At 45.8% G+C, this 12,285-nt stretch overlaps 2 protein-coding genes across 2 annotated transcripts in view; one reads left to right on the top strand and one right to left on the bottom strand.

Moving 5' to 3' along the window:
• The window catches only part of LOC144158673 (eukaryotic translation initiation factor 4E type 3-like), a 41,247-nt gene extending 31,431 nt beyond the window's left edge, over positions 1–9,816 (top strand). The window contains exon 6 of the mRNA XM_077689706.1: positions 6,898–9,816. Within this exon, the coding sequence (XP_077545832.1) occupies positions 6,898–6,950 (53 nt within the window). The 3' untranslated portion in view covers positions 6,951–9,816. The remainder of the gene's footprint in view (positions 1–6,897) is intronic.
• On the bottom strand, positions 2,963–4,229 carry LOC144158672 (uncharacterized). The gene has a single exon (XM_077689705.1). It carries the CDS (start codon positions 4,076–4,078, stop codon positions 3,320–3,322), a length of 759 nt encoding a protein of 252 aa, XP_077545831.1. The 5' UTR covers positions 4,079–4,229; the 3' UTR covers positions 2,963–3,319.
• Positions 9,817–12,285: the final 2,469 nt, after the last annotated feature.

The following is a 12,285-nucleotide window of genomic DNA, read 5'->3' as shown; positions in this document are numbered from 1 at the left end:
AGTAGCAAGCTAACCTCTTCTTCAGATTCATTAAAGCTTTCTCTCTCTCGGCGCGCAGCTAGAAAGCACTGGCAACTGCTCAGTGTGAACTCCCCAAAACGAGAGGGATTCAACAATGTTACCGTATTTTCGCGCCACATAATCCGCACCCCCACTTTCAGCCTTGCCAAAAAAGAAAAAAAAAAATCCTCGCGTATTGCCCGCACATTTGATACTGGAAAGGCTGCACCAAAGCTACTGCTCAAGCAACACATCACATATCTATGTAGAACGAAAGAGCGCATATTTAGCAAGTGGAATACACTGACTGCAAGGCGGAAGTCACATTTCTCAAATAAAATTCAGTTAGAACGCACTCGTCCTCTTTTATTCTTTCTTGTCCTTGTGTATGTTCTGCGCAATCGCTGCCATGGAAGGCTTAGTCAGTGTTACTGCGTAGGAGCATTCACAGCACGACGTGCATTGCCGTGATGCCGCAGTAAAGAAAAAGCCCCACGTATTATCCGCACCCCTACTTTGCCACTGAAATTTTCGCATTCTTGGTGCAGGTTATATGCACGAAAATACGGTACTTTTTTCATAGCTCTGGAAGTTCACACAATCTTTCATGACCTGGCTTATAGCAGGGTAGATAACCACTTTTTGGACAAGTATACAGGTCTTGAAAGAGTCTGCCTGTGGGACCAGTGGGCATTCGTAGTTATCGCCGAAAAGTGCGAACACTCTTACCGCATATCCTAAAATCCCAACTTCGATGTCATATTTTGCCGCTGTGTGCTCTAAAAATCGGTGTTTGCGGGATAAATCCGAATTGTCAAAAGTTTCGCTGTCGAGCATTTTTCGGATTAATCCGAAAACCCGGATATCTATCTATACAGATGTCATTCAATGGCAGTATATATTGGTTATGTGACAACCTTTTCAGTGACAGAGGTTACCAGCTTTAATTTCTCAAGAATGCTTGCCTAATTGACACGAATTGTACAACCGATTCCTTTCTCATGCGGATGAGCGTGCACTTGCCCAAGATAGTTACATTCATTCACTCCATCTAGTATTCGCTGGAGGCCTTTCTGTGCTTCTGTTCTTGGTGTTACTTTCAACGTTTTTATATCTTGTGCACCTTGACTGAGCTCTCTATCAACCATTATTGGCAGGTCTTTTCTCGAGTAAGTGCCTCGTCATGCTCTTCCATCTCCTCTGAGGGATGGTCTCCGCATCTGAACATCATAACCGATTCCGAATCGGCCGTATTAAATTTTTTAAACGGCAGGGTATCATCTAGAACCTCGGCAAGCCTGTCGCAAGGGCCCGCACCTCATAGCTGGACCTTCCGCATCATTCAGTCGCCGGCACACTCTGGCCTGATGGGAAATGAGAGAGCCAGTGAGACTGCTCGAGATACGGCTCGCCGAGAGCCTCATAGGACGAGGACTGCCTCCATACTTTAGGCGATATCCTCGACCATTTCCGCCAGGATCGGGCCGTTTTTCCACTACCGCATCCATCGCTCAGTCGAAGGCATGCAGTCCTTCTCAGGCAGCTTCAAACGTTACCCTTCTTCTCTCCACATCTCATGTTAATCGTATGTCCTGGGGGAATATAAGGACGCATACCCCTTCTGTTCTTTGGAACACGCATCCCTTCACATCATTTGGTCATGCCCAGCAATACCCGCATCACGTAGAATAAATCACCCCATCCTTACCAGAGTGGGAGGCTGCCATCTCTAGCCCAGCTCCCCACGTGCAAGAAGCCCTTGCCCAGTTGGCTGAAGACATTGAGTTCCTACAACACCGGGAGCCCCACTGTCTAGATGACTGAGTGAACAACTGAGCGGTGCAATCACCACAACTTTTGGGCAAAATAAAGTTATTAGTGCTGCTACTACTACTAGTCATTCTCTTTGTGCAATGATTGTGTGCGACAGCTACTAACCCCATATTCTGAATCCCTCCTGCACTTGGGCCTCCAACCAAGGAGATCATTGAAAGTAGACTTTGCACTTAAAAGCATTACGGTATCCAGCACTCGGTAGAGTGGAGGACGGACTCAGGTTACGGCCACGAGTCTCCTTCATATTCTGGTTTGCACTGGCAAAGCAGATGCATTCTGCGTAGCAGCCTTAACATTACGGGCAGCCTCTTCTCGGCTATTACTCAGGCACACGTTAGGAAGGCCACAGCCTCGCGTAGGTAGTGATCACTCTGCTGAAGCAACAGTTCCGCATGTAAACACATGCGTGTTTGGAAAGGAGTTTGCACTTAATGCATGACATCGTCTGCTTTTTCTCACCTATTTTGTAGTTGCTGCAGTAGCTTATAACCAGATTAAGTACAGAAAATTACAGAAAGAACTCCCGTCATTTTTAGAGTACCTGCAATAACGCACTCTTTGCACTTAAAAGTTCTTGCTCTTTGGGCTGCGGTGACGGGAACTTCCAGTGTCGTCCTTAAACTGTGTCCTTGTGTTGTAGTCCTTAAATTGTCCTTAAGTCGCAGGTTGTACAGAACAAGTTTGCATAAATGTAGAGGGCTGGTTGCCTCCTGTCACTGCCGCATGTTTATGAAGCTTATTCCTTGTCTTGACCATTTGTTCGATTAACCAAGATGCAACTTTAAGTTCTGGTTGCGGTAATGCTAGCAATAAAAATAGCTGCCGCAAAAAGAGACGAAAGAGTGCCGTCTTCGTGTGGGCCTAAAGCTTGGGTTACCCACCTTGTTCGTAAACACGAGAGCACCTGACATGTGCGTCACATACCTGATATTAAAAAGGAATGTCGCGATAGCCAGTGATGACCCTATTTACGCACTCAGCATGTTAGTCACACCTATACAGTATGTTTCTGCTGCTTGTTCTGAGTACAGCTGATGAGGTCACGGGTTTCATGCTAGAAACACACACAGCTCTGCACGTGCACGACTGTGCGCGCGAATCCGCAATTTCAACAGCACACAGCAGCCACACATTTCACACCTTTATGTAAACGTAAAACGAAAATGTTTGCCCGCCACCTTGCGCCAGTCTGTTGCGCGCAGGCGTACGAAACAACAAAAAACACGCACGTCCTTTGCACAAAGAAATATGCGCGTCCAAGACGCTCGCGTAGCAGTTCACGTTCGTTCATTAAGGGGGCCGTGGCGTTTTTCTTCGTTCACGCTACACGGACTCCCAAGCTTGCACGCTTACGCAGGCACTTCGCAGAACCACGGTATTACCCACTAGGACGTCGTAGTATCCATTTCGGGTTCGCGTTCTCCGATGCTGAAGGCACAGCGTAGACGGCGCATGCCTCCAGAGATGAGGAGGCGGTCAGCCACTACTCGTGCGTTGTCGTTGTATCGTCTGCTTCCCCGACGGCGCCTTGCGGCGCGCTTTCATCGTCGCGGGCGTCGTCGGAGGCTTCGTCCTTTTTCGGCGTGCCGTTATTTTCTGAACTTTCGACACCGTCCGGAGTCGTTTCTTTCGCGTCTCCCGAACCTTTGTCGGCTGCGGCGATTTCAGTTGTTTCTTCAACGTTTGCGGGCTCTTGCGCGGCGTCTGCTGCGGTCGTCTGCTCGTCGTCGTCTTCGTCGGACGAGCTTTCGTCTTCAGTACGCGCTGCTTCGGGTCCGCTCTTGCCGGTCGTCTTGCGCTCCTTCTGCTTCTGCTTCCGTCGCAGTCGCTTGGCCCGCTTCTTGGCCGTGCGTTCCTCGGCCTCCCGACGGTTGCGCTCGACGCGCTCACGGAACTCGACGTCCAGTTGGTCCTGTACGGCGCTCTGGTCGATGTACTTCTGCCGGGCGTACTCTTTGCGACGCAGGTGGCGGTACACGTGAAACTCGCCCGAGCCGGCTCCCGCGCTCGAGCCCATCACGTTGCGAACGAACTCGGGCGCGTCGTGTGGCTGCCGCGGCTTGGCGGGCTCGGGAATGACCACGGGCCGCTCGGGGTGCTCCATGAGCCGCTCGAGCTTGATGCGCTGCACGTCGTACGCTGTTTTGGGAACCACGACCGGTGCGGTCGGCCGCGACTTCTTAGCTGACGCGGGCTTCTGGGCTGTCGCCACTCCCAGCTCGCCGCCCTCGGCGTCACCCATGCTTGTTAAACCGATGTGGTGGATGAAATGGATCACGAGAAGCTGTTCTGTTGCAAAATCTATTAAAAACTTCGAATCCGCACACCCGAAACGCGTTGCATTCGATGTTTGGAACGTCTGCGCGGTCTGCGCAGGAAAGAAGAAAAGGACTGTAAAAATGCACCTAAAGCGATTAAACGTGTTGGGGGCGCTACGGTCGCTTCCGATGTTTTTTTTTGGTTCCTGTTTCGGTTTCACCGTTTATTTTTTTTATGGTTTGACCGTTTTGATTCGGTGGATATTTTAATAATCTATAATAGATATTATCGTACACAAACGCACAAATAAAAAATGCGTCGTCGACGTTGTTCGCTGAGTCCTGCATTTTTAGCTGACTCTTGATTTCTTCAGTGCTTCCTGTGGGCATATCCTTGTACATTTCTCTGCGAAATTTCGCCCTCGCACATGTTCAGTTGTATATTTCTCAACACATATAGACATCCTGATTTTTTCTCGTACGGCGTTGCAGGCTATAAACCATTTAGTGTAAAATTATTCCACAAAAAAAGAAAGAAAACACGCCTCTCTCTACCCGTTCGTAGTTTTTGTGATTACGTTGCCCTCCAAAAGCTCATTTCTGTCGGCAGCATTCCGAAAATAAAATAAATTGCACATCAAAGCAACTATTTTGTGCACCCCGGGCGATGATGATGATGAATAAACTTTATTCGAGGCGAGGTACTGATGTTAGGGCACCTGCCTAGCTGGTGAGAGGCTTCCTTAGTCCGGGATGCCTTGGTCTATGCTGGCCATCCGTGCCCTGTACACCAATCGTCGCTGGTGTGAGAGGTCAGAGCTGGTCAGCAGCTCCACCCACTGCTCATAGGTAGAGTTGGGGTTAGGGGTGAGGGTAGGGGATTGCTGGCACTCCTATACCATATGTGGTACAGGGTGCCTGGTTGGGGGCAGGATTTAAAGCAGTTAATTAAATTGAAGCAGTTATTTGTTATTAAATTAAGCAGTTATTAAATTGAAGCAGAATAATTGAAGCAGTTTTTTGATGCACCGCTTAGAACTAATATTACAGCTCATTAAACTTCGCTGTTTGAAACGGAGACTCAAAATTTTTCCTTGCCACTGGTGCCGCCAAAGTTTAATGAGCTGTAAAATTAGTTCTAAGCGGTGCATCAAAAAACTGTTTCAATTATTGCATTCAGCAAGGTTCGTAGTATTGGAGAATATAAAGATTACAGTTTTATCACCAACATTGTTCTGTCTACTGTTCCTCCGAAAATGGCTAATTATCTCTAAATATCCGGGGAACTAATTGGCGGTCTCAAAAAATAATGGCATTAGTTGAAATCAGTGGGGGAAAAGTAGCAAGACTGAGAAGTTTCACAGAGTGTACTTGAAAATTAAAAAGTTGTTTTAAGACCAGTGTTTCAGTACTGGCCCTAATGACGTATCTGTAGCATGAAACTTTCATTATTCAATATTTATTGCGTTTTTCTTTTTTCTTCCCCGGTTAACAAGACATCATTGGTGGCTGCAATGGAGCTGAGACCAATCGCTAGTTCTTTTCGATTACGCAAAGTTGTATTGATAACCTGGGCCGACTCCTGTCATAAACGCAGCACCTATCTCGTCACGAAATCTGCGAACTATATCTTCACGGAACCATAGACTTCAAAATGCTATCCACCGTTTAAAGTGATTGAACCATGAACCGTGATACTTTTAACGTGAAAGTGTTTTATGCCGGGGTCCACCAAGATCCGACTGATGCCATATCCATCACGGAAATGACATCCCCCAAAAAACTTCGATTGACGCAGCTGCGCCGGGATTTGAACCAGGAACTGTTTTGCCGCAATGGGAGGTACGGAACGCGCTCCCGACTGCGCCACGAACAGACGCGTGCACAGGACGACAAAAACGCCTTATATCCTTCTCTTCAGATGGTGCTGCGTCTAGGAGAGGCGAAGCGAAGTAGTGCTTTGTGACGCTAATGAGCGCCGACAGTTGGCACTCGATGCCAGAGCCTACGTGTACGGGGGACGCACAGCGTAACCTGCGGAGATGCTCCGCTGCTTCTTCCGATGCAGCGGACCGTGTGTTCCCCAAACGATTTGCTGACAATCCGTTTAATTTCGTTCGCACAGACAGTTTGCGAGCGCCTGTGGTTTCAGTCGGATTTACGCAGTCGGCGCGTGCAAGGCAGCGTCTAACGTTGATGCGTAAAACGGTGTCGTACCGACGAAATACAAATAGCAATGTGCAAGTTCATATCGATGCGCAATAAGCATTCAACTGATCCTGCGAAGGCACATTTCCCTTTAGTGTTTTACCAGTTCCTATGGAAGAGGGATCAACCACATTGTTCCCTCTCTTTCTCTGTGCCCCTCTCCTTCCCCGACAGGGCATTTATGCCCCCTCTGACAATAAATGTATTCCTCCTCCTCTTCATGGCCTTCTTAAGCACACTCATAATGGCCCAACCTATAATGAACTGATTCTGGTTATAAATGAAGGTTTGGCTACGATTGTTGTAGACTTTAGCCGAGTAAGGGTCCACTGGTTACGGACTTGCCAATAAAGGAATAACGAAAGTTGTGCGAGTGTCACATTCCACAGTGGGTAAAGTATGGGAGGAAGGATCAAATATTAAATTAAATAAAACAGAATAATTAACTCAGAAGAATAAATGAACAGTTTGCAGTATCGCAGCACAGTGTTAAGGGTGTGTCACAGCATAGCGCCGGTATATTTACAGCTTCACCCCTCACCACTTTTACTGTCGACCCACCCTGTTTTTTCTTCTTTCCCGTTCCTTTCTGCAGCTCACCAGTCCCGACTGGCTTTTGAAGGCGGTCACAAGAGGCCGTCCCGCTAGGTACCGGATTTGGATTTATCTTTGGCTGCTGTACGCAACGTTCCGCAGTCTGTGGGGCAAGAGGTCTCGGCCAGTGGTCCGGCGACCTCAGCAATGTCCCCTCCAACAGTGCCGCGATAGTCGTTGCAGCGTGCTTCGTTTAAACCGTAGTCTTGCCTTGTCAGCTCTTGTTCTCTTGTTTGGATGTCTTTGTTGCAGGTTGGTGTTCGCCTGCTATTTTTTTTTTAATCCTTGCAGCGTTGAGGAGAGGCGAATGGGGGTGGGAGAGGCAGTGCACCGGTTTGCTCGCTTCAGGGGCAGCGTCAAAAATGAAACCTTAAGGAACGAAGGGACGATTGTGCTGTTGCTAGGACTAGCACTGCAGTGTACTATGGCCTTCGCACGGTGAGTTGTTATGGACGTCTCTTTCGTGGCTGTTGTAAAAAACTGATGCCCTCCCCCCCTCCCAAGAAAAAAAAAAACTTTTCACGAGCTTCTCGCTGGGGTTTGACGCGATGATGTCAGAAGAGTGCCTTTCTTTGTAGGGTGTGAAAGGTTTTGCTTTTTGTTTTGCGCTGTCTTTCCAGTTTATTCTTTAGATTTTAGTTGTTCCAGGGCATTGATGTGTCAAGGTTTGTTTGACAGCAACATGGTTGTCTACTCCAGAGTGCAGGGTGTTTGCATTCAGTTTAACCTCTTCCAGCTTGACCCACTGCTGAAGCGATGGCAGTTGAGCAGGAACCACAGGGGGTTTTATTTTTTTATTCTTGGTGGTGTTTAGACACACAAAACTGCCGTGTTCACTGTGCTCGACAACACAAATTTGGGTTGTCGTGCATCAACTCTTTATCCGCCGAATTGTTTTATGGCGAACAGTTTTAATAGCTTCTTAGCTAGAGTTTGTTTATTTAGTCTGTTGGAGCCGGGTTTTTTTGTAAGCAGTAGCAGCAAACTGTTCCTTCTTTTTTGACGAAATGTAACGTGTTGATATTCGTAACACTTGCACAAGCAAAAAGACGATCTCGTCAAAAACGTGCATACAAGGCAGCTTTTGTGGATGCAACATGCAAGTCTTTGGGGGTCTTCTTCAAATGCAAGTCTTTTTGCAATTTCACGTCTTCAAATGTCAGAGTTGGAAATCTTTAATTTTATTCATTACCTTAAAATGTTTCAGAATTAAAATTTGAGTTGTAATTCTGAAAAGTTTTTTTGCGCGTTAAAAGATGTGGAGCTTGCATTTAAAGCAACAGAGGGAATAATGACACTGAGTCTAATAGTAGTTTCTCATTGGGAACTACAATGAAAAGATATGGAATGAAGTTTGAGTCAAGTGTAAACAATAAAATTCGGGCCACAATCTGCAGCCAACATCTATGTGAGGGGTTTTTATTTTTTCAGTGTTTTTGTTTTCCTTTTACGCAATAGGGAAATATCCTTAGGGCGAGTTTGAAAAGAAACACCCCAGTTTGAGTGGAAACAAAATGCTTTCACTTTTAAACAGATGTTTGTCTCAGGGGTGTGTTCTCACTGTGCTTCAAATTATTACTTCCTTTCTTGCAAAAGAAAAAGCCAGCTGTTATCTTGATGCCCATCCTCAAAGCGCTCTTTCTGCACCTTTATTTGTGTAAAGGAGCGGTCTCGTATTGTAAAAAGAATTTTTCAGTCTGTCGCTCCGCAGTACCCAAGAGCAGAATGCAATCTGCCATATTCTGCTGTCGTGTTGTTAACCTCCTTTATTACTTTTACTTTGCAGCTAGCGTGTTTTAGTCTACTGTTCAGTAGTTGCCAAATTGTTATTGGTGGAGTTTTTTTTGTGTGTGTGTGTGTGCAACCTGCCAGTGTGTTATCGTGCATGGCCGCCATAGCCTATAGTGTACAGACGACCGCCTTAGTGCCTTGTTGTTTGTTAACGTTTTGGCGCTTGTCATGGGTGCGTGGTTCAATTCAGAAACATTGTAACCGTCTTGAGCGCGATGCATTGACGTGGCTGCGGCAGGAGACCTTGAAGACGTGCTGCAACCATAAAAACAGTGCCTGAAGGCTCTTCTTTATCAAAGCTCTCCAAGTCCTCCAGTGCCAGAAGGTCATGCTTTTGTGAACTGAATTCTTGTGTTCAATGGGTTGTTCAGGTTCCTCACGTTTTTTGCAAAGTTGTATCTCTGTTTTTTTAGCGCTTTTCATGTTTCGAGGCTTTTCTTCGTGCCTAAAATAGCTTCGTATATCTAGTTAGCTCTGCCGTAAAGTTTTATGGCAAAAAATGGCTCGTTTGGTTGGCCAAGGCTTGGTTTCTGAGGTCAAAGGAAATTTAAGAAGTTTTTTTACGGAGTTTTTCTACCTTGTTTTTGCTATCTGGGATTATTGAGGGAAATTTTACTGGGGGTTTGTATGAAGACTTTTAGTATTCGGACTGTTGCAATGTTTAAGTAGTAGTGCAACACAGGGTACGGGGACTAACCCATTTTGCCACGAACTCTGTTGTCTGGTTAGTAGAACGTTGCTTTTGTTGCTAGTCACAGAGAGATGGAGGGGTCGATTTTATGTTTCTGTGGTTTTGGAAAGAGCTGCGTACCGCAATTGGGAACCTTGCAAGTTTCTATGTGTGCCATGCAAATCGACTGGTGCTTTGCAGTTTTATTGTTAGCAGGTACAGTACAAAGCGTTCATTTGACTGCAGGCTTGTGCTGCAAGTTTATTTGGGCTGTGAAGCGTCCGTCTTGAGGGGCCTGAGTGTTTATTTACAGCATGGTGTGTTTTAGTTTTCTTGTCTTTAACCACCAGCGGGGGCTAGTTACACAAACCTGTGTTCAACCTTGGCAGCTCAATTTTTGAGCGGTTTTATTTCGTGCTGTGACGAAAAATAAAGAATATTAGTGTTTCATTTTACAAACTTGGGGTTGCCTCATTTCTCCCAAGGGTAAAGAAAGGTGAGCAATAATTCTGCCAATATGTATGCATGGACTGCAGAAAAAAGCAATGAAGCTTTGGTATTTTTGAGGGTATAGTGTATTTTCTGATATTATATATCATGATATTGTTATTCCTCTTCCTCTGTGTAGCAATATGATCCTTTCAAAGTGGCATTCACGTAGTCGTCAAAATGATTTATCGAAAAGTAAAAATGCACCTTGAATCTGAAAAAAAAAAATGCCATCTGCACATTTTGAAATGCACATTTCGTTGCTTGTAAAGGAGCTGGGCGCTAATAATGAGATATGGGTATATGGGTATTAATTGAAAAAATTAGGCAGGTTGGTGCATTTTCAACTTTGCAAAACAGTGATTCTATACTCTGAACGGATCAGGTACTAACCGATTGTTGAGGCCGGCTGTAAATTCTTCAAGGCCTTTCAAGCTGCCAGCACTACTTTGGCAAGAGTGGAAGCCAAGATACTGTCGCTTGATAATGTATTGCCACCAAATGCACACTTTTAATCCTCAGGTGTTCATGAGAGCCTTTCCACCATGTGTAATTGGAAGTCCAGTGAAGTGCTGGTGAGATTTTCTGTGTTCGTGTTTGTTTATTTATTTATTTATTTATTTACAGTACTTTCAGGACCAAGAGGGACTACAGAAAGGAGGGGGGGGAGGGGGGTACAGAACTATGAAAACCAACAATGGTAGTACATAAGAGGGAGTACATAGTATTACTACACACTAACAAATTAGGTTTTGTATGGCAGTCTTGAATTGGGAATGTTCTGAGGCGGCAGCAGTGGAGGCGGGAAGGTGGTTCCAGTCAACGCTGGTTCTTGGAATGAAAGAATCATTATAAAGGTTAGTCCGACAAGAAGGAACACCGACTTTGTTTACATGATCTGTGCGCAATGAAATATATGTAGGCGGAAGCATCAGCTGTTCTTTCAGGTGAATGATGTGGAAAAATGGTTATTTTGGAAAAGGCTACATTGCGGATCTACTGTGTTGAATTATAGGGACAGCGGTGGCGCGGTCTCTGCGTCACATTCAAGTGAGGCGCAAGATCGGTGGGCAGATACAATATGTTTTATTACAGCGCGGCTGCGCCAATCACAGCGCAGGCTTTTAGTGCACCGCATGTAGCCGCCGAAGAGCGTGCAGTATTGGGCAATGGGAGGGGGGGGGATATATGTGCAGCACGTGGCAAGGAGTATACGCGACTCGGGGAAAGAGTCGTTGAGAGTATTATAAACTCCCGTACTCCCTCCATAGATGGTCATGCTTCACTGCGCAGCACGCCGTGTTGAAAAGCCAGCTTACACCGATCCTTTTTATAGTCTGCTTCCCCGCTAAACACAAATGCATTGCTCAAAAGACATTCTTTCAGGGGCAGTATGAGCCGTCTAATGACAAAATACGAAAGGCAGAGAGAACCTTTGTAATTTTATGATTTTTTTTCTGTTCGCTGCAAATTGCTAGTCTACGCTCGTTCCGTCGCCCGAGACAATCTGCTCGATCGTAGCCAGACAGACATTGGTAAAAATGTAGCCCGCTTGGTGTGCTTTTTTCCTATATTGCTGCAGAAAACTGCGGTAAGCGTTTAATCGTGTGCCTGGCAGAGTGCGGCTAACGGCTCCATTTGAAGTCGGTTCACAATCTCTTTGGCGCGATAAAGATGTTAAGGATGATGATAGATACGCTACCCATTTTGAGCCGGTCTTTTCGATAGGGTACACTTCAAGCTTTTCCCTTCAGTAAGTGTACTTGTAGTCTCTTAGTCATGCGCTCAGGTAACTGGATCGTTGTGCGCCGCATTAAAGGGACTCCCTCGTGTCAAAACAGTTGGGGCTAGATAGGTAAAGTGTTTTGAATACAAATGTACAGCAGCTGGATCAGTTGCTTAATTATCAAAGTATAGGAATTGCCAAAAGCATGAAAAGGCGTCGCTGCCCCATACACTTTCCCGCACTAAATTTTGTGACATCACGAAATTTGAATGGTCAAGCGCGGGATTTGTGAAGAATTCTCAAGAATTTTTCTGAATCAAACACTTCGACAGGGACATGGAGATATAAAATAAGTATATGCCGGAACTTTCCCTCATCATGTCCTTTTGAAAGGACATAACCTTCAGATGACAAATATTATCAAATGGATTGCCTCAGCTTTGGCGGAACTGTTTGTTTTAGTTTCGATTTGAAATTTTTAACCTTGCGTGCAAGTGCAGTCAAAAGATCCATACATGCGGATAAACGCGAGAGCCTGCTGTTCCAACTTTCCAATAGCAGATAGAGATGCAACAGCCACTGGAAAAATAGATTGCTATCGCAACAAGCGTGAAAGACGGCCGGGGACTGCGTGTGTTTTTTGACGTTTCCGCATAGGCGGTAGCACCTCAGAAAGAAAGCTTCGCCGGTGTCGTCAAGCCCCATGATGATGA

The sequence above is a fragment of the Haemaphysalis longicornis genome, unplaced genomic scaffold (assembly GCF_048455015.1).
Source record: "Haemaphysalis longicornis isolate Haplotype H1 unplaced genomic scaffold, Haemaphysalis longicornis Haplotype H1 scaffold_10, whole genome shotgun sequence".
Taxonomy (NCBI): domain Eukaryota; kingdom Metazoa; phylum Arthropoda; class Arachnida; order Ixodida; family Ixodidae; genus Haemaphysalis; species Haemaphysalis longicornis.
The sequence above is the reverse complement of the archived record's forward strand: the minus strand, read 5'-3'. Positions and strand labels throughout refer to the sequence as shown.